The 26,483-nt window shown below is 31.3% G+C and overlaps 2 protein-coding genes across 3 annotated transcripts; one reads left to right on the top strand and one right to left on the bottom strand.

The window, feature by feature from the left end:
- Positions 1-5,646: 5,646 nt before the first annotated feature.
- On the bottom strand, positions 5,647-6,495 carry LOC107644693 (uncharacterized). Its single transcript, XM_016348624.1, has 2 exons — positions 6,007-6,495; positions 5,647-5,913 (listed from the first exon to the last, which is right to left on the bottom strand). Exons 1-2 carry the CDS (start codon positions 6,493-6,495, stop codon positions 5,647-5,649), a joined length of 756 nt encoding a protein of 251 aa, XP_016204110.1.
- Positions 6,496-10,795: 4,300 nt separating this feature from the next.
- LOC107605209 (6-phosphofructo-2-kinase/fructose-2,6-bisphosphatase) lies at positions 10,796-20,366 on the top strand. 2 transcript variants are annotated; one of them, XM_016307114.3, is made up of 22 exons: positions 10,796-11,372; positions 11,903-12,198; positions 12,859-13,041; positions 13,271-13,480; positions 13,571-13,666; positions 13,908-14,006; positions 14,113-14,142; positions 14,768-14,821; positions 15,828-15,881; positions 15,962-16,039; positions 16,117-16,208; positions 16,299-16,356; positions 16,440-16,514; positions 17,099-17,146; positions 17,542-17,639; positions 17,873-17,948; positions 18,576-18,638; positions 18,747-18,838; positions 18,991-19,059; positions 19,177-19,240; positions 19,371-19,436; positions 20,041-20,366. In XM_016307114.3, exons 1-22 carry the CDS (start codon positions 11,087-11,089, stop codon positions 20,116-20,118), a joined length of 2,265 nt encoding a protein of 754 aa, XP_016162600.1. In that variant the 5' UTR covers positions 10,796-11,086; the 3' UTR covers positions 20,119-20,366. The 2 variants fall into 2 exon arrangements, with proteins under 2 accessions (XP_016162600.1, XP_016162522.1); XM_016307036.3 differs by having other exon boundaries at positions 18,988-19,059.
- The last annotated feature ends 6,117 nt before the right edge of the window (positions 20,367-26,483 follow it).

Raw genomic sequence — 26,483 nt, 5'->3', positions numbered from 1 at the left:
CAAATATTTCATTGACAATTGTCTTATTTCGGTCCCATTTTTCTCCTGTAAAGACATAATTTATCGCGATCTCATCATTTTCACAATTTTCAGTATTTTCAAGTACCTGAACATCTTCTGGGGTCAAAACTATATTAGAGTTTTGGACAACTGCATGTGTCTTTACTATGTCTTTATCATTTTCAACAGGAATAGTATTTACCTCTTTTCTTTTTCGAGGATTTTTGTCTTTGGAATCGATAGGTTTACCACACTTTTGACGTGAATTTGTTTCGTTAGTCATTTTTCTAACTGGGACATCAATTCGAATTGGAGCATTTTTAGCTGGTATATAGGATTTAGTTATCCCTTTCATATTAGAAAATGTATCAAACAATTCATTTGCTATTCTTTGCAACTGTATAATCTTTTGAACTTCTAATTCACATTGCCCTGATCGAGGATCTAAATGCATCAAGGATGATACATTCTAATTAAGTTCCTTTTCAAGAAGCTTATTCTCTCTCCTAGTGTTGAAAATTTTGATTCATCAAAATGACAATCTGCAAATCAGGCTTTAAATACATCTCCAGTTTGTATCTCAAAATACCTCACTATAGAGGGAGAATCATATCCAACATATATCCCCAATTTTCTTTGGAGTTCCATTTTGATACGAGAAGGTGGTGCAATGGGAACATATATCGCACACCTGAATATTTTTAAATGGAAAATATTTGGCTGTTGGCCAAAAGCTAATTACATAGGAGAGAACTGATGGTAACTTGTTGGTCTCAAACGAATAAGTGCTACGACATGTAAAATAGCATGCCCCAAGCCGAGTTGGGAAATTTGTTCTCATAAGTAAGGGTCTAGCAATTAATTGGAAGCGTTTAATAAATGATTCTGCTAACCCATTTTGTATGTGAACATGAGCTACGTACTTGATGTTCAACGCTTATTTTGTTAGCCATATAATAAGCATCAAAGGCTTGGGAAGTAAATTCACCAGCATTATTAAGACGAATTGCTTTGATTGGATATATGAAAACTGTGCTTTTAATCGAATAATTTGAGCAAGTATTTTCGCAAACGCCAAGTTGCGAGATGACAATAAACACACATGTGATCATCTCGAAGATGCATATATTAGGATCATAAAATATCTAAAAGATCCACGTGATGGATGAATAGGTCCACATATATCGTCTTGAATTCTTTCTAGGAATTCAGGAGACTCAAATCCAATCTTTACTGGTGATGGCCTTAAATTAGCTTTCCTTGAGAATATGCAGCACAACAAAATTCACTAGATTTAAGAATTTTCTGGTTCTTTAGTGAATGTCCAAGGAAATTTTCAATAATTCTCTGCATCATGGTTGTTTCCAGATGACCCAATTAATCATGCCAAATTATAAATTCATTTGAACTAGTAAACTTTGGATTTACAATGACATGTGATTCAATTACACTAATTTTAGTATAATATAACCCAGATGAAAATGAAGGTAACTTTTCTAATATAACATTTTTATTTGAATCATGAGTTGTGATATATAAGTATTAATGATTTTCCTCATTCAATTCATTGTTTTAATATAATATCCATTTTGGCGAATATCTTTGAAACTCAATAAGTTTCTTAGAGACTTAGTAGACAATAGTGCATTATTTATTATGAATTTTATTTCTCCGAAAAACAAAATTATAGCTCTTCCGGAGCCTTTTATCATATCGTCTGAGCCAATAATATTATTAACATATTCTTCTTTTGGTATAAGATATGTAAAATATATATTGATTTTGAGAATGGTATGCAAACTTGTACTATCTGCAAGGCAAACATCTTCACTATATGTCCTTGTCATTTTCTTCAAAGACACATAATAATAATAATAATAATAAGTAAAAGTATATGCACAGTAAAATTATTTTTTTGATTGAAATTATTTTTCTAAAAATACTGTACATAGTATCATATACTAAAAATTTTATTATTATTATTATTATTATTATTTTAGAACTTGACACATTTAGTAATTTTGAAATTTATAAACATGAATATTTTATTAAACATTATATATATACATCATACTTAAAATTTAAATACATTAGAAATAAAACTTAACAAGAAATTTTTTACATTATTTATTTATATGAGTACTTTAACAAATCCACATAATAAACTTTTCCATCATTGATCAAATGACCAATATTTCCTTCAAGATCTTCAAAGAAATCAGATATTTCATAATGAGTGGTGTAATTTTCAACATCTTTTAAAACAAAATTTGTCCCCTTTCCTTTGTCATCCTTTTTCAAAGATGTTTGATAAAAATCAACTAACTGCTTTGGGGTACGACAGGTACGTGACCAATGGTCCTTTCCACCAAAACGAAAATATTTATCCTTTATTGGTTTATTTTGCCTATTATTTCTTTTTTTATCCCACTTTCGGGTGAGATCCTTTCTTGTAAACAAATTTTTTCTTCCTTTCATAATTTTTCTTGTTACCAAAACCTTGCCATTTACATCTTCTGGAGTTATGATTTGCCGCATTTGCTTCAGAAAATGGGGCAGCGCCAGCTGGGTGCGCTTCATAATTTTTTAAAAGCAATTCATTGTTACGCTCAATAACGAGAAGGCAAGAAATTAGTTCAGAATATTTTTTAAATTCTTTTTCTCGATGTTGCTGCTGTAAGAGCACATTCGAAGCATGGAAGGTCGAGAAAGTTTTCTCTAACATGTCATTAGGGGTGGAAAAAAGTCAAGCGACCTACCAGGGACCTGCAACCTGGCCTGTGTTTGGCCTGACCTGTTATAAAATAGGTACAGTCTTAGGCTCTTTTAAAAGCCTTAATATGTTAATAGGTCAGCTACAGGCTCACTAATTAGCCTTATTGGCCTATCAGGCCTGTCTGAGCTTGTTAAAACATAATTAAATATATAAATAATTTTTTATTATTAACAAAATTATGAGATATTTTAAATTTATTATATTTTATTATAAATATTTTTGTATATTTTAAATACTTTAAAAGATTAAATATTCTTATAAATATTTTTATTAAAAAATTATTTTTTTAAATAATATTTTTATTTTTGTAAAAGAAAAATTATGAAGCCTTTAATAGGCTTCAAGCCAAGTCAGGCCGAATAATAGGTCAGGCCTAATACTTTATAAAGAGCCTATCGCAAGCTACAGGTCACGCTCAGGCCAATTAATTACATGACAGGCCAAGCCTGCTAAGAGCAAAGTCTGGCTTGACCTGGCCTGTTTCCACCACTACATGTCATTATCAGTTATTTTTCTCCCACATAATTTCATTCGTGAGGTAATTCGAAATATTGCTGAATTATATTTATTTTTGGATTTAAAATCCTGTAGACGTAAGTGTGTCCACTCATATCGGGCTTGAAGAAGTATCGCTGTCTTTTGATTATTATACCTTTCTTCAAGGTTTTTCCACAGATCTACATGATCTTTTAGTGTGAGATATTTATTTTTCAATCTTTCGTCAAAATAACGACGAAGGAAGATCATGGGTTTGGTTTTACCCTTCTAGGATGCATTATTTTCAGCCTTAATGATATCTCCAAGATCCATTAAATCAAGATGGATTTCAACATCTAGTATCAATGATAAGTAGTTGTTTCCACATATATTAAGAGCATTAAATTCAAGATTAGAGAGTTTTGACATAATAAAAATTTATTACCTGAGCCTTCCTAAATTTTGATCAGAGTCTCGTGTTGATAATGTGTTGTAAAATAAATAAATAAGGAAGAGAAAATAGATATAAAATAAAGAAGTGTAGATAGAAAACTCTAGTATTAATATTCACCTATACTATTATCTCACTATAATACTATAATAGAAGTGATTCATATATTTATTAATAGGGATAAGTACTTTTTTCGTCCCCAAGGTCTGGGGTCGAAATCAAAATCGTCCCCAACTTTTTTTTCTTATTAAAATCATCCTTAACGTTACAAAACGTTATAAAATCGTCTTTTTCTATTTTTTGGACCAAATTACCCTTAACTATTAATAAAAATAATATTAAAAAAATAAAACCCCACCCCACCCACACCCAGCATCTCTTCATCTCCCCTCACCCCCTCACCCCCTCACCCCCTCACCGTAACCCTCCACCCCTCACCCCCTCACCGTAACTCCCACCCCCTCATTGTAACCAGAATTCAAATTTTCAGGCAAACTCATGCTAAATTATCAGAATACTAAGATGCCAATTCACCAGGAACGAAAATTATTGAAAAAATCAAAAGCTGCAAGACACAAAATTGTCATGGAAAAATGTTGCCGCTAACCATGATCAACCGAAATCAAAGAACCCTCTTTGGCAAAAAAAAATCACAAAAAAAAGTAATCACTTGCAACAGATCCTCATGGAAATTCAAAACCCAAGCAGAAGTTCTTTTCCTCAATTGAATTCAAACCAACAATCAAAACCGACTTAAAGCCATAGAAAAATTATTGATCCCACCCTAAAAACAAAAAAAAAAAACTATTCATGGTCATCATCATCATCAACAGAAAATTCAAGCAACATGCACTTTGAATAATAATCAACAAATTCAGCAATAACAATATTTTAAATCCAAATTTCAGCAACAACAATATTCCACAACAAATTTCATCAAAAATTCAGAAATTTCACAAAAAATCCAATTCACAAAAGAAAAAAAAGAAAAAGAAGAAGAAGAAGCGGTGGTGCGGTGCGGCAGGACGGCAATGGAGAAGAAGTCGTGCAGTGGTGCGGTGCGGTGCGGCAGAACGGCAGGGCGACGGTCCCCCTTCTCTCCTCCCTCCTCCCCCCATTTTCTCGCGGCCTCCCCATCTTTCTTTCTCTCCCCAGTCCCACCCCCTTTTCTTCTTTTTTTTTTCTATTTATTTTCTATTTATTTTATTTTATAATTTTTTAATAATGAAGGGTAATTTAATAAAAAAAATAAAATTTAAGTAGAAAAGGACGATTTTATAACGTTTTGTAACATTGAGGATGATTTTAATAAAAAAAAATGTCGGAGACGATTTTGATTTTGACCCTAGACCTTGGGGACAAAAAAAAGTACTTATCCCAAATAAAATATTTTATATATATATATATATTGTAACTCAAACTCACGAAGAGATATAGGAAAGAGAAAGAGTTTATGTAGTGTATAAAGAGGGAGAGAAATGCTTGTTATTGTTGTTGTTTATTACCTCATATCATACCCATATTTATACATGTATAGGTCCTCATTTTCAACCTTTATTAAATGTGGACATCTACCTCATTCATTCTTATCACAACATATTCAAATTAAATCTTTTATATAAAAATCCCATCTTATTAGTTTTAAGTTTAAATTTGATACATTTATATTATAAAATATTTTGAATTCTTCTACACATACAAGATTTTTTGACAAATAAATCCAAACAAATTAGTCTTAATCTAACAAAACCCACTTATATAACATGTGCATGAAATCACGTCGTTCTTTTTCGTATTTTTTTTTCTTCTTCTTCTTCTTTTTTTTTTTTTTGAAAGAAAGAGCTCAACACAAAGTGGAGCAAAAACATAACTAAAATAAAATAAAATGCAGAAAAACAACTAAACCTACTGATTTACCCCTCTGTCATCTCCGACATTGCCATCAACAACTAAAGGGGTCAGCACCTAACCACTCAGTGTAACTCTGAACAGACAAGTTGATAATCTCCTCAACACCTTTTTCTTTATTCTGAAAAATTCTCCGATTTCGTTCCAACCAAATGTTCCACATAATGGCACAGAAGCACACCATCAAACTCTTGCGCTCCTCCTTATTAATTGATGCCTCGGTCCAACTCTGGAAGTGTTCCTTGACTGTACCCGGGTATATCCATTGCAAACCAACATGAGATATCCAAGCACACCAAACCTGCCAAGAGAAATTACAGCCAAGAAACAGGTGGTAATCATTTTCATTGCATATTTTACATAAGACACATAAAGAATCTTCTTGGCTAATAACCCCGAACCGACGCAATCTCTCCTTTGTATTGACCCTGCCAATCAAGCCAAACCAAACAAATAACTCCACCCTAGGAGGGACAAGGCCTTTCCAAATTGACCTAGTAAAGTTGTAGCTTGAGATATCCTCCGGAGCCATTTCTACCTGCAACATCTGCACAAATGAGTTAGTAGAAAAAATTCCCTTCTTATCATATTTCCACACAACTCTATCCTCTCTCCCAAGTGCAAGTTTGACTATTCTCAAGGTGTTGTGAAGCTGGTTCACTAGTTCCAACTCCCATTGGAATAGCTCACGCCTCCATTGAAAGTTCCATATCCAAGTTAACCCATCCCAAAACCCACAATCCCCAATCACTGATCCTCTTTGGTTTGAAACAGAGAAAAGCCTTGGATATCGATCCTTTAAAGACCCTCCCATAATCCAGACATCCTCCCAGAACCGAGTACGTCTTCCATCACCCACTTCCATAGCCAATCCAGTAATCATCTTCTGCCTAACTTCTTGATCTTTGAACTGTAGATGACAAATGTCCTTCCACGGACCCCCCTATTAGGTAATCTCTGAGAGGATAGAAGCACAGTTGGGTTCAAGTTATTACAAGAGCAAACCACCCTCTTCCACAACGGGCACTCTTCCTCAGAAAACCGCCACCACCACTTAAACAGAAGGGCTGTATTGCGTAACAAAGCATCACCAACTCCCAAACCTCCTAGCCTCTTAGGAGCCTGAACCACTTCCCACTTCACCATGGCCATACCCGAACTCCCATCCTCCCTACTCCAAAAGAATCTTCTTTGTAAAGAAATTAGTTTCTCAGCAACAGCCTTTGGCATCTTATACAGGCTCAAGTAATAAACTGGCAGGCTATTCAACACAGATTTAATAAGCACCAACTTACCAGCTTTGTTGAGCACCTTGGCTTTCCAAAGGCTAAGCTTCTCCTCCACTTTGTCTATTATTGGCTTCCATGTCTTAACCAGTCTTGGGTTCGCACCTAATGAGATACCCAGGTATTTAACTGGAAGGGATTCTTGTTTGCAACCTAACACATGACACATACGGCGTACCCACTGCTCATCACAGTTAATAGGGATTAAACTTGACTTCTCAAAATTGATGCTTAAGCCTGACATCAACTCAAAGCACCGAAGTAACCTCTTATAGTTCTTGATAGTCTCATCTTCAGGAGGGCAGAACAAGATAGTGTCGTCAGCGAACTGTAGGTGCGACAGCTGAACATGATCCCTTCCAACCAATAGTGGTGATAAGCGGCCATTCCTCACTGCCTCTTCTAACATTCTATGTACTTCTTCTTCTTCTTTTTCGCGTTTCTTTTCCAACGTTTGTATCCCGCGTTTCTTTCCTCCCCATTCTCCTCCCTCTTCTTCTCCTTTTTCTTTGCGTTCCTCCTCCTTTTTCTTCACTTGTTTCATCCTTTTTGTCGTTCTTTTTATTGTTGTTGTTGTTACTGCTGCATTTTTTTCCTCTTCTTTCTATTGATTTTGCAATATTATGTATTTTTTGTTTTTTGTTTAATTTTTCCCCCCAAAAAGAATTATAAGAAAATGAAATAAGAAGATAAAGAAGAAAAAGCCGTAAAAGATAAGGAGGAAGAATAATAATTTTGAATTATGCAAAACTTATCAGAATAAAAATATACCAAAATTTCTTAGTTTTTACACCGAAATTTTGCTACAAATACACAAAAATATTTTTTTAATGTATTTTTTTTCTTTATTTCTTCTTTCTTTTGGTTAAATGAATGTATGTTAATCTTTTTTCAAATAATTTTGTAGTATTATGTGTTTCTTCTTTTTTTTTTGTTTGTTTGTTTTTTATTCTTATTAAGAGAGTAAAACAATGTGAGCTAAAAAAGACATGCATAAATGATACCAAAAAATACTAGAACAAAATTCAATGGTTTGTTACAAGAAACCGATGAACAAAATTTCTGATAAATAGACAAAAACAGTTGCAAATCACTCAAATACGTACAAAATAACACCAGAAGCACAATAACAATATTTTATTATCTAGTTACAGCATGAAGAGGACAACAGCAATAAGTACACCTCAATTCACATGAAATACACCGAAAGACAAACAAAATATACCAAAACACAAACCAAAATATAACACTATTATTTTTTTATTACATCATACAATATGAGTTCAAAAAGGCATGCAACTTAATGAAACATGTATAAAATGATACCAGAAGCACTAGAATAAAATTTTATAGTTTGTTACAATAAATCAATGAATAAAATTCCTGATAAATTGACAAACACAGTTGTAAATCACTCAAATATGTACAAAATAACATCAGAAACACAATAACAATATTCTATTGTCTAGTTACAGCATAATGAAGACAACAGCAATAAGTACACCATAATTCACACAAAATATATCGAAAGACAAACAACATATACTGAAACACAAACCAAAATACATTGCAATTATTATTTTATTGCATCATATAATGTGAGTTTAAAAAGACATGCAACTCAATGAAACATAAATAAAATGATACTAGACGTACTAGAACAAAATTTTATAGTTTGTTACAATAAATCGATGAACAAAATTTTTGAAAAATGAACATAACAGTTACAAATTACTCAAATATATACAAAATAACATCAGAAGCACAATAATAATATTCTATTGTCTAGTTACAGCATAAAGAGGATAACAGCAATAAGTACACCTCAATTCACACGAAATACACTGAAAGACATACAAAATATACCGAAATACAAATTAAAATACACTACTATTATTTTTTAATTACATCATACAATATGAGTTCAAAAAGACATGCAAATCAATGAAGCATGCATAAAATTTTGTCTTTTTTTTTCTTTCTTTTAGTTGAATGAATGTAGGTTCATCCTCTTCCAAGTAATTTTGCAGTATTATATGTTTCTTTTTTTTTGTTTGATTTTTTTTATTCTTGTTAAGAAAGTAAAACAAGAAGAAACTTGAGAAGGTAAAACAATAAAAAAAGATGAATAAGAAAACAAAGATAATGATGATGAAAAAAAAGAAGAAGAAGCAGCAAAAGATGAGGAGGATGAGGAGGAAAAATTTTGAATTATACAGAACTTATCAGAATACAAATACATTGAAATGTCTTAATAATAACACATAAATGTCTTAGTTTTTACATCGAAATTTTGCTACAAATACACAAATATATTTTCTTTAATGTTGCATTTTTTTCTTCTTCTTCTTTTCCTTATTTCTTTCTTTCTTTTAGTTGAATGAATGTAGATTCATCATTTTTCTAGTAATTTTGCAGCATTATGTGTTTCTTCTTTTTTTCTTTGTTTGATTTTTTTTTGTTTTTATTCTTGTTAAGAAAGTAAAACAAGAAGAAACTTGAAAAGGTAAAACAAGAAGGAAAAAATGAATAAGAAAAAAAATGATGATGATGATGAAAAAGAAAAAACAGCAAAAGATGAGAAGGAGGAAGACGTGTTTTGAATTATGCAGAATTTATCAGAATAAAAATATACTAAAATTTCTTAACAATAACATAAATTTCTTAATTTTTACACCAAAATTTTTCTACAAACCTCAATTAACTCAGAAATGTACCAAAATTACTTAATAATTGCGACACACAAAAATGATTGAATTATCAACAAAAACACATCAAAATCAATTTTGGATCAGGCAACTCATCAATATAGTAAAAATTCTACAATAACGATAACGACGATACGTATAAGAAGAAGACGACAATGACTTTAATAATGATGATCATGATGATGAAAATGATGGAGGAGAAGATGGAAAAGGAAAAAGGAAAAGAAATTCCAATGAAAAAGAAGGAGGAGGAGGAAAAATAATAAAAAAGAAGGAAAAGAAGAAAAAATATCAGGGGTGATGAAAAAGAAGAATAAGAAAAAGAGGAGTGTTAGGGGCAGCAACTTTTGGAATTTGTAGCCATCAAATAACCATCAATGATGATTTTAATGGTATGAGATTGGTGTGAGATTTCATCCAATGGCTCACTTTTTCTTACTGGTTACATGCTGGTCAGAATTTGAAAAAGTTGTTGGCCCCTAAACTTTTCTATAAGAAAAAAAAGAAGAACGTGCAGCAAACGTGCGAAGAACAATGTGTGTACGTGAGTGTAAATAATTTGGTTAAATTTGTTTGATCAAATGACTTGTATGTAAAAATTAATTGAAATCTTTTATACAGTAATTCAACCGTGTTCATTCTTTTGATTTATTATTCACGATGTTAATATAAAAAAAATTATTTTTATTGATACGGCGTATAAAATTAGTAAGAGAAAATAATAAATAGGTGTTTGACTTTTTATCTTGAAGACAAATAAGTTCTCGACTAATTAAAAATATAAAAATATTATTTATTTTCTAAATCGCAAAATAATTAAATCTATGTGAATGACCTACTTGTCCTTATATATATTTTAAAAAAAAGATTTAAATGAAAATAAATTCTCTCAATTTTTTTAATTGATTAAGTAAAATATAATGTCTAATTTTTTAATATTTTCTCTTTTATTTAATCTCACTAATAAAATATATAATAAAAGATTATATTTTACTCTTTAAATTAAAAAAAATGAAAAAATTGAATCTTAAATTTAAATATCTCGTATTCTAAAAAATTATTTTTTATTAATTAATCAAGAATTTATATGTGTTTGGAATTATAAAATTACAGATGTATTTCTCAATTAGTAATTACCAATTAGTAATAGTGTAATACTATAAATTTGAGTTGTTAAGCCATTGGTATCTTTGCCAAGTCAAGCAGTAACCACTAGTATGAAAGAAAGAAAGAAGAAAGTAGATAAACATAAGAGAGAAGACGGAGCAGTAACAGTAGTAACTAGTAAGAGTGAGTGAGTCACCCAGCGAGTCCCACCAACACCAACACCACTCCCTGACTTCCAAATTCTAAACCAAGTCATCAATCAATCATCATCTCTTCCTTATCCATCGATAACTCCAAAGCCACTCTCACCAGAAAACCAGGCCTCCATATCCACATCTGCATGCTCCCTCAATTGCCACAAACACCATAGCCAATGGGAAGCGGTGCCTCCAAGGAAGGGGAAGAAGGAGGAGCGACCAACCCAGACGGCCAAGATGATACACCCGATGGCCAAGGACACGCCTCCGCTCATCACGACGGAGGCCAGCTCTACGTCTCACTTAAGATGGACAAGAACCACACCCTTACCGCCGACCTGGTTCCTCACGTGTTCGGCTCGGTTCCTCTCATCGGCTCTTGGGACCCTTCCAAGGCACTTTCCATGGAACGAGAATCTGTTTCAATGTGGGAGCTCAGCTTTGTTGTTCCACCTAATCACGGTTACCTACCTTCCTGCTCTTAATTTATTATTATTATTTTTCTTTTTTGAAAATAAGTTTAGGTAGGTTAGTTAGTTGGTGGTTTCTTCTTTTCTAGGGAGAAATTATTCCTGTACTCTTTTTTCTCGTAAATCGAGCCCACCCTAGCTGGCTCACTCTTATCCAATTTTAGATGAACAGAACATGATTTGATTGTTTTCAATATTTTTTCTTTTTATTTTTTATAAAATTCCAGAAAATAAAATAAATCTTTATTTTCCACTATAGTAGGAGTAGTTCGATGTTGCATAATTATGTGAGGACTCATTCGTGGTAAAATGTTTGGAGGACTTATTATAAGAGGACCAAATTGGTAGTGTATTATAAGGTGAACTCTTGATCTGAGCAAAAGCATTATTGGTTTTACTACAGGCAGAGAATTCGATATGTGAATGTGTTGCAATTTTGGAAATTGTGTTGTTGGAAGAGGATGGTTGGTGTTAGTTTATGAACCTGATGTTTTGACTCTTGTTTTTGTTTGGGATTTCTAGAAACTTTGGACTTCAAGTTCCTGTTGAAGCCTAAGTACAGCAATGCGCCTTGTTTTGTTGAGGAGGGTCCAAGCCGCCAACTCATTGGGGGAGCGCTGAAAGAGGACGCCAAGCTTGCTTTGTTCAGGCTTGAAAATGATGAAGTTCTTGAGTATAAAGTATTTGTAAAAGCAGACAGGGTCTCTCCTTTTGACCTTGCAGCTAGCTGGAGGGCTTACCAGGAGAATTTTCGTCCGTCGTCTGTACGTTGGATGCCTGATGTCAGCATAAATTCGGCACCTCAGCCAGGTGGTGAGGTTAGACGTCAACTTCTGGTTTTGTTTATGTATTTTTAACCCTTGGAATACTTGGTCAGTGACATTAAAATAGAATCACCTTTATTTTTAATTTGTAGTTTCTATTGCTGTGTTATCTGAAGAACAGTGTTAATTTGCCCCCAAGCCTTAAGATATTGAATTAGGTGAACATGTTTTGCTTTGGACGTTGTACTAACTTACACTCTATCTATCATTGGATGGAGTCTAAAGTGAGGATGGAATCCTATCCAATGATGGATGCGATACAAGTCGCCATGGTTTCCAATGTAAAATATGTAACGCTGATGTTAAGTATTTAGATGTTGTCTTATATTTCTAAACACACCTTGGTCTAGTAAATAAATGTCAACTGTTGGTGCAAATACAATGGTCGTTTTGATAGTGCATTTAAATTTCCCTTTAGTTCTTCTGATAGGCGATCTTGAAATCCAAAGCACTATTGTTGCTTCATATACTTCAACAGTTGAAAAAACATATAAATATTTAGGATGCCATATTTAAATTGGTTGCTATCAAATGTGTCTCTCTTCTTTTCTTCTCTTATTTCACCCTGTGGCTTGGATCTCTATGAAGTAAAGGTTGCCTTGTTGTCTTATCATTACTAAAAATTTTAAGCTTGCTTTACTTACTACTCTCCAGAATTGCTCTTCGGCCGGTTTGGACCTTGATCTTGAGCATTATGTTGTTCCGGCACCCTCAACTTCGGCAAATTCAGCCTTTGTATATGCAGCTAACATGACAGAGACTCCAAGGTCACTAACTAGTGGTTCATATTCCTTCAAGGATGGTGGTGCTTCTGCTGATCGCCCTACAACCATAAAGGTTTATCGTTCAAACTCACATCTTTTAAGTGTTGTTTATACTTTCTAAATGGACTATTTATTATTTAATAGTAGTAGAAAACATTTCATAGGAGACTTACAAGACAAAATGCCACTTTCTGAGTCTAAGAGGGAAACATATAAGAAATTAAGCTAACATGCTATCTTGATTCTTGATACTCAACATATTAAATGTTAAATCTGATTGGTTGTGTTGATGTTCTAACCAGGAGATGGAGGTTATCGTGCCTGATTCTTCTAAGGCCTTTCCAACTTCTGGAATGGTTGAGTCCAAGTCAGTGGGATCGTATTCGCCTCTGCAAAGGCAAGAGAGTCAGAGGGGGCTTTTTGTTGATAGGGGTGTTGGATCCCCAAGACTCATAAAATCTTCTAGTTCTAATATCTTCACTCATGATCTTAATTTAGATAATGATACCAAGGTTTGTATAAATAACTTCCACTTATTATTCAAACTTGTTTGATGTGAACCAACTTATATTGCATGTTCACCCTTTCTTGTTCATTGATAGAATTCAATGCCAGCCGCTGCTGGAGCTGTTGCAGCTGCGGCTGTTGCTGACCAGATGCTGGGTCCCAAGGAGGATAGACATTTGGCGATTATCCTGGTATACTCTAATACTCTGTCATGATAAGTTATTACTCACTAATTTTTATATTCGTAGTTGTTCTTTGTCACTACTTTTCATTTTTATTTCATAGTTGTAAATTAATTGAGACTAAGTCAAGTATATACATTGAAAGTTGGAAGTTAGAAATACCTGGAAAAATGGTCATATTTCCCTTTAGTTAATCTAACTAGTAAATTAAAATTGTGACAATAATTTCTATCTTCTTTCTTTTGCATAGGTAGGCCTGCCAGCGCGAGGTAAAACATTCACTGCAGCTAAACTTACAAGATATCTTCGTTGGTTAGGTCATAATACCAAACACTTCAATGTTGGAAAGGTTGTTACATTCTTAAAATCACCTTTTAACATTGATATAACATTTACCATGTGGAAATTTGGAAACATGTGAAGATAGTTAACATACTTACTTTTGGATGTTGCAGTATCGTCGCCTTAAGCATGGAGCTAATCAGGTATACTTTATTTATTTGCATAGTTGCAACTATTAAATAGTCTATGCTTCTGATATAAAGATTATCTTCAGAACTTTATTATGCACCGCATGTTTTTCTACTGGTAGTTATATCCCTCATTGCATTGTAAACCAATTATCATGAGATCAATGTGGTTCATGCTAGAATGAAGAATTTGCAGTTGAAAATTATTCCAAAGCAGTATCCTAGAATTCAATATCTGATGCTTTTAATGATTTAATCACATATTTGTCTTTAAAAAATTCAATAAGTGAATTGAGCTCTTAGAGGATTATGGTGATGCAGTAGGCTTGGAGATTATTCCAACAAGTTTATAAATAAGATGAAATTGGAAAGCATTGAATGAACTGTATAGCAGTCAACTAAATTCTGAAGGTGGGCCAAAACCATAAGAATGAAGTTTTTTAACTATAAAGTCTGAACATTGATACTTTATTACATTCCCTTGTACTTTTGAGGGTCGTAAGATTCTCAGTATCACCACATCATGTGGTTATAATGGGACAGTGAAAACTTGATTTTCTTTCCCTCGAAATCATGATGTTGCACTAGCCCATCATATTTTATAGTTTAACCGTTTAGTTCACGTGATATTATTTTGCAGTCCGCAGATTTCTTTGCAGCTGATAATCCTGAAGGTGTGGAAGCACGTAATGAGGTACTGCGGATTTCTTTAATTATTATTATTATTATTATTGGACTATTGGAGTAGAGTTGTAAACTAACTGTGAGCCAGTAAAACCTATAGCTTATACATTGCATTATAACTTTTTAATTTTTAGTTGGAATTATGACATTATTGCTTCTATAATTTGTTGAATTTAGTTCCAATTAACTGTCTTATTTCTTAAAACTTTTAATTATGTATTATTTCAAGAAAACTTATTAAATGTTGTTGTTCTGAATCACACACAACATCATGTGTCGAATAAATTAATCAGAGTTTGTTGATCTAAGTGATTCCTAAGTACAGAATGGTTCAGGAACTCAGCCAGGATTGAGAAGTAAAGTGTGAGATAGGTTGAAATAGTGTGTTAGGACTTTGGAGTCTTAGGATACCCTTAGGTAGCTAGTTATAGTTAGTTAGTTACAATTGGTGAGTTAGTGCCTTAGTGATTAGTATAAATAGAAGGAACAGGGTTGAACAAAGGATGTCCAGTCATTTGGAATAGTTTGGGAGAGAAGGGGACTCTAAAGTATCCTTGGAGATAGTAAAATCACTTCTATATCATTCAATAAACATTTACTTTGCAATTCATCCTATTTCTGGTACGAGTTCCTAGTTCTAACATAGTGTAATCCTTGGGCCTCTCCACATGGATAATGTCACAATCTAATAGGGTAACATCATTTTGATTGATAAAAAGTTGAAACAAAATCATGCATTACAATGTTAAGATCTTGTTACTCTTATTTAAAGTGCTACTTCTGACATTTTGCTTATTGAGCTACTATATTAGAAGCAACACCACGGCACAAATGTAGAGTGAGATAAAAAAGGAAAGTTCATGGTGATAGATGTTAATCTGTTACAACTATCTTACCCTTTTAACATAATGCTAATGCTATTCTGATATTTCATTTATAATGGATGATACTGGCGATGTTGACACCATGTTGACCTTTCTCTGTGTAAATAGTTTTAATATATCACGTGCCACTAGGTAGCAGCGCTGGCATTTGAAGATATGGTATCTTGGATGCACGAAGGTGGTCAGGTAAGATCATTTTGCTGCATCTTTTGGTTACTAATTATGCTTTCTTTCATCTATTTGCATAAAGTTTAACTTCGGTTTAGGTGGGGATATTTGATGCCACAAATAGTAACAAGAGGCGAAGAAACATGCTAATGAAATTAGCTGAAGGAAGATGCAAGGTAGTCACAGACAGTGTTGTAATTATAATTATGCAGAGTTATATGCTTATCCTGATTCATTTATGTTTTCATTGCAGATTATCTTCCTGGAAACGATATGTAATGATGTAAGCATAATCGAAAGGAATATACGTCTTAAAATTCAGCAAAGTCCTGACTATGCAGAAGAGTAATGTTTCATTTATAATTTTGCATCTTAAAATGGAAGATTTACCTTAGTGTTGATGTGGATAAATATACAATTAACTTCATCTTGCAGGCCGGATTTTCAGGCTGGATTGCAAGACTTCAAAAACCGTCTGGCCAATTATGAGAAGGCAAGTGATTACAAAGTACTTTTAATGATTGTTTTGTGTGAGCTTTTTTTTCCCTTAAATAATGTTTATTTTCATATTATTAGGTTTATGAGCCAGTAGAAGAAGGATCTTACATAAAAATGATTGATATGGTCAGTGGACATGGTGGGCAAATACAAGTAAGTTCGGTTACTTCATTGTTTCTATTGATCCTATTATGCATAGAACATAACCTTTCGGTACAGTTGATCATCTTGATAGTTCGTGTCAGAATCCGCATATGAAATTTGGTAGCATGATTTAACATCAAACAAGAAATTCTTGATGTGATCAGTACGAAGTTGCAAAAATGTTAAAAAGTTTTCATCGTTGAGCATATTGAGCATGCTATTTTCCTCTTATTAATTTAGTTCTTCACATGGATGTAATTGGTTTAAGAACCAGTTCAGTAACTAAATGGCTTAGGTTAGGCTATTAAAATTATAATCATATCCACATGGAAACTAGATTTAGTTGTTGTTGCAGCAATATTGGTATGCCTACTATCTCACCGATATCAAAACTATACGGCAAAGTAGGAGGCAGAAGAGATAGAGTCATTATTGCTCTAGATTGTTTGGACTCCTGATTATTGACTAGTTAAGCACTGACTTCACAATTTCTCACTTTTCTTAGAATTCATTGGCATTCCCTATTTCTTGGCCTATTTTGTTTAAGTGTTTTTGATTTGTTATTTGATCACATCTTCTATCTTTTGCCGTAGGTGAACAATATCAGTGGCTACCTTCCTGGCCGAATTGTCTTTTTCTTGGTAAGCATTTTTGAAAAATGTGGTTAAATACTTCAATTACAATCAGCGTTTGACACGAACACAGGCAAAAAAATGATAAAATTCAATAAGATACTACCAAAATTTGGTGGAAACAAAAAGGAAGCTAGTTATCACTCTGTGCCCCCCCCCCCCCCCCCCTTCTCTGTCTTCCAGTGAAAAGATAGTCCTACGTAAGTTCTTTCATCCATCTCAATATTGAACACCAAATTTGTTCAACCTTTTACATTTCATGAAATGTTACATTCATAAAACTATTACCTATGTCTATATGTACAGTCATATTGCTGGTAAGTGTCTGATAATATGAGTAAACCCGCCATTTTCTTTTTCGTCATATTTGTACATTGCTGTGAACCTCAATATATCTACTGTAGGTAAATACACACCTTACACCTCGCCCAATATTACTTACTCGGCATGGAGAAAGTCAGGATAATGTAAGAGGCAGAATTGGAGGAGATGCCGCATTAAGGTAAATACGATGTAGAAAAGGAAAATGAAGAGATATGAATGTAAAAGAAAGTCTGGTTGCTTTCTAATTAATCAACAGATAGTTAAAATTAAATGGCTCCTCTATCTTAGTTATGTTGCTTCCTCTATTTTTTAATGTGATGTCTATCATTTTTAGAACCATTATCCTTTTCTGTTTTTCCTTTTCTTTTCTTGGGGTGACTAACTAGAGCACAATGCAATTTGTTATGACAGTGAGGCTGGAGAACTTTATAAAAAGAAGCTTGCCAACTTTGTTGGAAAGCGTCTCAAATCAGAGCGGGCTGCTTCTGTAAGATTTTTCATTTATATAGATTCAATGTCTTCCTTTTGTCCTTTGAACCTTTTATGGGTTTTTGGTAGAGAAGAAAAAAGAAAACACAAGACTAAGAACAAAAAGGTAATATTGATATATAGTGTGATCTGATATCATATCATATAGAAAAACGAATCCCTATAATAATAATTTTAAGACTAGTAGTCCTAAAAGAACTAGGAAACAATTCATGAAATAAAAGTTAATATGAAAATCATTTTAAGGGATCATCTTAAGATACTGATATTGTAAGTTTGTAACATATGTCATATGGTGTAAAATTACTCTGATACTGAGATAAGATAGAGACATTGGTATATGTTATCTGTTCTTTTAACAGAAATCCATGATTTTGTTCGCTTGACAACTGTGTTTAACTGCAGCCTATTGTCAATAATAATGTTTGTATCACTTAATCATGTCATGAATTTCCATTTCTGTCGCCAGTCCACTATAAAAGAGTTGTCTCTCGCTATGTAGGCTATTGTGGAAATTGAAACAATTTAATGCTGAATCAGAGCTCATATGAGCTTGCTGCATGAACTAATATAAGCAAATATTGAAATGATGAATGATTTGTGATGTTTGTAACCACTGGTTCAGATATGGACCAGTACTCTACAGAGAACAATCCTGACAGCAAGTCCAATTGTTGGATTCCCCAAGGTTAGTGTTATCATCCGTAAAGCTTACGGATGCATGAAGTCATGTTAATGTCGAGAGATATGGATGACAAACTTGAACATTATGGTATTCCTGCACTTATTATCTTAGATACAATGGCGAGCACTTGATGAGATAAATGCCGGGGTGTGTGATGGTATGACATATGAAGAGATAAAGAAAAACATGCCAGAGGAGTATGAGTATGTCGCAGACTCGTAACCTCTACGACTCTTTTCCTTTCAAGTTGAATGCAAGTAGTGTATTACATAAAACTAAAAAAATAAAATGGTTAGGCTTGTGGAGAAAATGCTATCTGAACAGACATGATTTTTTTTTTTTTCACTTATAGCAGATCTCGCAAGAAGGACAAGCTTAGGTATCGTTATCCTCGCGGAGAGTCTTATTTGGATGTCATTCAAAGGTTGAAACATACATTTTTTTATCTGTTAAGCATTATTTCATTCCTTCTTTCAGCTTGTTTGATATCTAACTTCAGGTTTTGGTTTTGGTTTTGGTTTTTCTTCCCTAAACAATGCAGGTTAGAACCTGTAATTATTGAGCTTGAGCGACAACGAGCACCAGTGGTTGTGATATCTCACCAGGTTTTGCTTTTTGGCAATTAGACTAACATAGTCCTTACAAATGTTGTATTTTTTTTTTTGTTTTATTTTCTTGTTTGATTGGTTTAATCTCTGAATGTGGACATGTGGTTCCTTGTTTTTCTCATTGCAGGCAGTTTTGAGGGCATTATATGCTTATTTTGCTGACAGGCCTTTGCAAGAAATTCCACATATAGAGGTAATCAGTGGATTCATAGTAGTTGAGCTCTGTTGTCCCTTTTTTCTTTTACTAGATTGAGTCCATTTGAAACTTGATTTGATGGTTAAAACTTCAAGTTTTTTCTAGTCAAATTTTGTTGGTGATATGGCTTTCTGAGAAGATCTCTAGAGACTACAAAATCAACTATATGATAAAGTTGCTTTTAAAATTTCTATAATGGATAAAATATAAATACTAGATTTTTTTTATAAAAAAAAGAAAACTTAGTAGTTTAGTAACCCTTAAATGGAAGGATAAAATCAAATTCTTATTGAAGCTTAAGGTTATATGAAGTCTTCTAAGTTTTAGAGGACACAAATTAGGAGTGCAGATTAGACAAATTAATCTCTATAAAATAAAAAAGACAAATCAGTTCCAAATATTTTTAAAATGTTTTTTAAAAGTGCCAAATTAGTCTTTAATTTTTTATATAAAAAATATAGTATAGGTAAGGGATTAGATTGTCTAAAATTTTCAAAAATAAAAGAGAAATTTGTTATGTTATTTTATTGGGGACTAATTTATCTAATATTATAAAATATGCACAAGATATCTAAGATGGAATTTGTCAATTGCATTGCAGGTGCCTCTTCATACAATAATAGAGATACAAATGGGAGTTACTGGTGTCCAAGAGAAAAGATACAAACTAATGGACTGAAAAATGAACTGATGAGAAGCTCTCTTGCTTATGTTGTGTCTTGTATAGACAAATTATGCATTCTCCTTCTTCTTTCAATTTGTTAAAAATGTATTATTCCCACAAGTGGATTACATTATTATCATAAAGAAGGGAAGTCATGCTCTTCAAACTCAACATTTGTTTCATTTCAAGTGTAAATGATGTTCTCTTTGTAAGACATTACATTATACTTCATGGCTAATACAAATTCCACCAAGTTTCTTTCATCTGGATTTTAGAAACAGACTTTTTTATGAGCTAAGTTCCAAATGGTTTCTGAGGTATTAAAATAGTTCCCAAAATTCTAATTTCAACAATTACATCTTTAGAAAATTGGAAAAAGTGTACCATGTTTGGTTTTATTATATTATAGAATTTATTATGATATAGTTCTTTGTTTTAAGAGTTATACAAAATTACAAATTATTTTATAACAAATTATAAAACCAAAAACAACTTTATTATTTTTAGTTATCTAAAAATATGTACAGAAAAGTTTATACTTTTAGGTTTTTTGCATATTGTGCGGGACCAAGTCTAATTTAAGTAAAGGTGTGAGGTTTAATGTAGTTTTTTTAATAGACTAAAAGAGAGATCAAAATTGAGTCACACTTCAACCGTTAAATTAGTTGTTAAACTATCAAAATGAGAGTTAGTTACATATATAAACATTTTGTTAACTAAATTTGTGTTACAAGGATTAATTTGATTCACGGTTATAAAATTCAATAACCAAAGTGAGTACAATTAAACTTCAAAATGAAACTGATTATCAAATAAAATGTTAATTATCAAATGTAGTTTCATCTCTAGCAAAACTAAATAGTTGGGGAAGGAGTAGTTGCGTCAGAGTTCACGAGGCTATAACACCAAACAGCATGCGATGATGTATGAATATGAAATTTATATGTCTCCTCTTAAAAAGGAATAAATTCCATGGCCGGAAGCATGCATTGCATAATTTCATTGCAAATTGCATCAAATCAAAGTGTGTTGGAATCGAATCTATTCACAACAATTACAAATATCTACTGTTCCTATTTGTATTGAAACAGAACTTGCATTGCATTGTAGAGTGACAAGAAATAGTAGAGGAAATGTTTTATCAACTTTCTTTAAAAAAGAAAAGAAAACAAAAAAAAATAAAGACTGATAAAGTCACATGGGGTCCTCTGAACATATCCTTTGATCTTTTTATAACTGTAGTAATGAGGTCCCCCACTTCTGTCTAGTCCAACCAAATTGTTACCATCCCTCTAATATTGACAAAGTAAACAAATGTATAAAAAATAACTCATAGTAATATTTTACAGCTGTATAATAATTTTCAATATTTCTCCATTTACAAAAAATCATCACAAGTTTATCTTACAATAATCCCTCTTGGTGTCTCTCTATGCGGTCCGGACACTTTTTTTTTTTTTTTTTAATACTCAAATTAGTCTCTAAAAGATAAGATATTTTTTAAATTTGTCTTTAAAAGATTTTTTCAATCAAATTGGTTATTCAAAAATTACGAATTAATTACATCTGTCCTTCAATTACTCCACTCACAATTTTTGTCAACGATTGATGATGTGAAATGTTAACTGATAGCATATATGACACATAACATGTTCAATTAGACGTTGACTAAATATATTTACGAAAATCTATCAATTTAGTCACTAGGTCATATTAGGAATATGATTTTTGTAATTGGAAAAAATGACTAAATTAATAAATTTTCATAAACATATTTAGTCAATACCCAATTAGACATATCAGGTATTATATATGTTATCAATTAACGTTTTACAACATCAATCCTTGAAGAAAATTGTAAATGGAGTTATTGGAGGACAAATATGATTAATTCGTAATTTTTTAAGGACCAATTTGATTAAAAAAATTATTTTAGGATAAATTTAAAAAATGTCTTATCTTTAAGGGACTAATTTGACTATTAACCCCTTTTTTTTATTGGTCGTATCTGCATTTCGGATACATTGATGACATTCATTGATACTTACCCGATACATGTATTTTGTGTTTAATTGTGTCTTAATAAAAAAATAAAAAAAAAATCTTCAGATATACTAAAACACACTTAAATACATAACGTGTCAGCATGTTCAACTTTATTTTCAACATATATTCTTGAAATGAGTTTAGAAATAGTATATATTATTAATTATTAAAATAAAAATATTTTAAATAGTTTATATAATTAAAAAAAATATTAAAAATAATTAAAAAAATAATTTATATTTTAATATCAATAAAATATTAAAATATTATTATAATTTATCTAAAAAATATTATATATATATATATATATATATATATATATATATATATATATATATATCGTATTTCTATATCTTATAAAAATTTTAAATTTATGTGTTTGCATGTTTCCTATCCATGATAATACCCTATATTATAGGTGTCTATATATATTAATCACTGAAGTTACATTGCTAATAGAAGTGAATTTTTCCATGACAACTTTAAAAACTATATATAAAAAGAGATGGCTAATTAATATAACATATATATTTTATGAGTTTGTCAAAATTGATTTCCGTATATGATTAATAATGCATAATGAATAGCTTGAAAAAAAAAATGTGATTCAGCATCACTTGTGAAATAATGCCTTTTTCATCTCCAAGGCATGTCTCGTTGTATCTGAATAAATTATATCATGCATGTTAAAATTTTATATAATACTATTACTATACACTCACTTTGATTCATCAATTATGAAAGTAAAGACAAATGTGGAATTTTAGGAGAAATATCAATCATAAATATAAACTTATATAGTTATACTTATATAGGATAAGCCGATAAGAGAATATAAATTTTTTACAAGAGAAGGTACATAAATTGAGAAGTGTTGCATGTTTTCCATTTTAAAATTATGTAGATGGTGAACTTTTTATACATCAATTGTCTAAGTAAAGTGTTAGATTTTGCTAACAAGTGTAACTTAAAACACTTGTTTTCGTAAATAAAACAAAAAATAAAAAACACAAGATTTGAAGTTTTCATCCGTGATAATAAATACATAAAAAAATTTGTAATTCTACAAAAATTTTAATTTTTAAGTGATAAAATTAAAATATTGTGAGAGATTTGGTTCTTTTCACCTAATTAGGTTTTACTGTTGTACAATCTGATAAAACTGTATGTGAGGAAAAAAAAATTATTGCTAACATGCAAAATTTCATCACTTGTTTATCATTCTTTTGACAAAATACTTTATACTAAATATTTCACACGGTATCTACTAATGAAATGCACCGATATGTAATTTTTTAAACGTATTTAATTTCAAACATTTTATGTTGACTAAAATTAAATTTTTAAATTCTGTCAACGAATATAACTATCAAGTATGCATAACATCAGAATTACTATATTTAAAATGTACACTATCATCTTTATGTGATATTATTGTATTAAGATAAACAATAATAACTATATACTCACTAGCTATTTGGTGAATTTGTCTTTGTGAGAAAAAAATAATAATAAATAAAAAATAAAAATTATTGGGAAGATCTGAGATATATGTAGCCATCTTTTATGATAATTTCACATATAATTTTACATGCAGCATATGTGCTATAGTTTTGTCTCACGATTTCGCTGCCATAAGCTGCATAATAGCATTGTTAGTTTATTTCGCAATCTTTACCTGCACTATAAACTGTTGCAAAATAGTTAGAGAATGTTTAAAACAGTAAAAAATTTTAAAAAACGTTAAATACTTAAATGAGGAAATGAATTTTTTTAAAGTAAATTATTAAACCGTTTCTAAAAATTCTAATGCCAATGAAAACAACCTAAATAACGTAAAAGACAAAAATAACCTCTAAAAAAATTTTAATATTTGACAAAAATGTAGTTGATAACGTATGTGTTGCCGGAAAACTCTTCCATGGTGGCTATCCGAAATGATTTCCTGGATAATAGCACAATTAAATGGCATTTTGAATTATTTTTAATGAGTTCCAACATGAAAATTCATATAATTTTTAAGAAAAATGTTACCTATACAACAAAATTCAGCCTTTAAATTTAATATTTTATTATTTTAATTTTTTAATTAATCATATTTTCTATTTTTAAAGAACCACTTTTATTGGTGAAATCTCAGGTGTAGTCGACTTCACGTGAAGTTGATAGTTGAGAGCCGTTAGATGAAAATTTAGTCAAATCAGTCAAATCATCTAACAACTGTCAGTTATTAACTTCACGTGAAGTCGACATACTTATCACTGTAAAATTTGTAACCACTTGTAATACATTAATTTTTTACAAACTAAACCATAAAACTTATAACAACTTTTCTTGTACTAATTTTTAAAAAATCAATGAAATTTTTAAAATCAATTAAACTCATTCAATTAATTTTTTTTATTTGAATTGTTGGAGAAATTCTCTACCAGAACAGAAGAGGTAACCATAATGATCAAAAGAAAATTCTCCAAATCGTAGAGGAAACTAACAATCTTAGCAAGCTTAGCCATGAAAGCAGGATCAACATCGTTCTTGTCAAGTGCTTCAACACCAAACACCATCACCTTAAACCGAGTTTGCCATTCAGAAAATTTATTTTGAATTAGGAATTTTAATTTTAAATAAGTTGGATTTAGGAATTATACGAATTTCTAGCTTGGAACTGATTAAAAATAATTCAAAATGCCACCTAACTGCACTGTATGTGTTAGCCAGGTAATCATCGATTTACGTTGGATATTTTTATCAAAATTTAAAATCTTGCAAAAGCCATTTTATTTTGATTGAATACCCTATTCGGTCCTGACAATTATCTCGAAAGGACAGGACAATGAGGCCTCCAAGAAAAAAAATATTTAATCCGGTCTCTGATATTTTTTTTTGAATTGATTAACCTCTGTGCCAAAAAAATAACATTGATTTTTTTTGGCACACGAACTTCGTTGTGTTTTCGAAGTAATTGTTAGGAGCCGAATTGAAATTTTTTTTTCAAAAGCCTCGTTATCTTTCGAGATAATTATCGGGATTATTTTAAATTTTCTTCTTTTATTTTTTGCATTTTTTAGGATTATTTTTTTCAGTGTCACGAATTTTTCGAATACCAATTTTATAGTTTTTTTTAATTTATTCATTCAAGTGCAAAAAATGATGAGGTGACGGGTGTTTTCCATTATTCTCACTTTTCATTTATTTGCTTTGGGTTTGGTGCAATCCTTTACCCAAAAGAAAAAGAATACTCCTATATCGAGTCATGGCTGTTGAGTGTTGACTCAGAATGATAGAACCCTTTGCCTAGGGATCCTCTCTACCCAGTTTCTCAGTTTTGCAGAATTAATAAATAATTAAAATGGAACATTTCTTTTTTTTTTTTTTTTATCCTTTTGAAAGAGTGTTTTAAAAGTAAAGGTATTTCTAACAAAGCAATTATTTAGTTAGAATAGATATTCTTAAATTTTTCATTCAGTAAATACATTATAAAAGTATTGCAAACTTTAAATTTTTAGATTTTTAATAATTTTTATATTAAACAGTTTTTTTGGTGACTTTTATATTAAACAGTTAAATACATTTGACCTTTCTCTAATTTTATTTTTTATTTATTTATATTTTTTATGTTGATCTCCTAAGTAAGTAAATATACTTAGAATATTTATCGGCAAAATTCTAATTGATAAAATCTTTAAAACTCTCTCAATCATCTTTTTGAATTGATAAATAAAAAATGGATTCTGTTAGGGAGATAATGGAACTCTTGACCTTTCGGATCTAAAGTTCTAATATCATGTCATGATACCACTCATCCCAAAAATTTCAGCTGATGAGAAAAGGTAATACTAATAATTATATCTCTAATACTCCCTAAACCTCCATTATACGCATTATACAAATATTCTATTGGTTCCTCATACTTTCCCATAAAAAATATTTCAAAGTTATAAAGTAATCAATTTTTTAAATAATTAAGAGAATACATAATTTTTTTTATTATGTGTTATGAGATTGAAATTTTATATCTATTAAAATTAAAATATTAAGAATTGAGTTAAACCACTCCTTATCAACAACAACAACAACAATGTATAAACAAAGGTGTGAAAGACTAAAAAGAGGTTCACATGAATCCAATCAAAGTCTTTAACAACTCTCATGCTGCCGTCGCCTTCACGAGTCCTTCATTTCTGCCACCCTTTTTTCCCCACTACTCTTCACCCTTCTATGCATTTTTTACCTCTTTGGACATAGGGATCTCAATTATAATGGATTCCCCCTTTGACTTTAAGTCCATCACCTCACACTACTAATTTAAGTATTTCATTATTATTATTCTTATT

This window comes from Arachis ipaensis, chromosome B1 (genome assembly GCF_059453495.1).
Source record: "Arachis ipaensis isolate K30076 ecotype BB chromosome B1, ASM5945349v1, whole genome shotgun sequence".
Taxonomy (NCBI): domain Eukaryota; kingdom Viridiplantae; phylum Streptophyta; class Magnoliopsida; order Fabales; family Fabaceae; genus Arachis; species Arachis ipaensis.
This window is presented reverse-complemented; position numbering and strand designations above follow the sequence as displayed.

Coding starts and splice junctions, on each gene's coding strand:
- LOC107644693 (XM_016348624.1), bottom strand. CDS start 6,495: ATGATTACTGGATTGGCTATGGAAGTGGGTGATGGAAGACGTACTCGG. Junction 5,914..6,006: donor AGAGATTGCGTCGGTTCGGG/GTTATTAGCCAA, acceptor TTCTCTTGGCAG/GTTTGGTGTGCTTGGATATC.
- LOC107605209 (XM_016307036.3), top strand. CDS start 11,087: ATGGGAAGCGGTGCCTCCAAGGAAGGGGAAGAAGGAGGAGCGACCAAC. Junction 15,882..15,961: donor GGATGCACGAAGGTGGTCAG/GTAAGATCATTT, acceptor ACTTCGGTTTAG/GTGGGGATATTTGATGCCAC. Junction 18,839..18,987: donor AACATGCCAGAGGAGTATGA/GTATGTCGCAGA, acceptor TTTCACTTATAG/CAGATCTCGCAAGAAGGACA.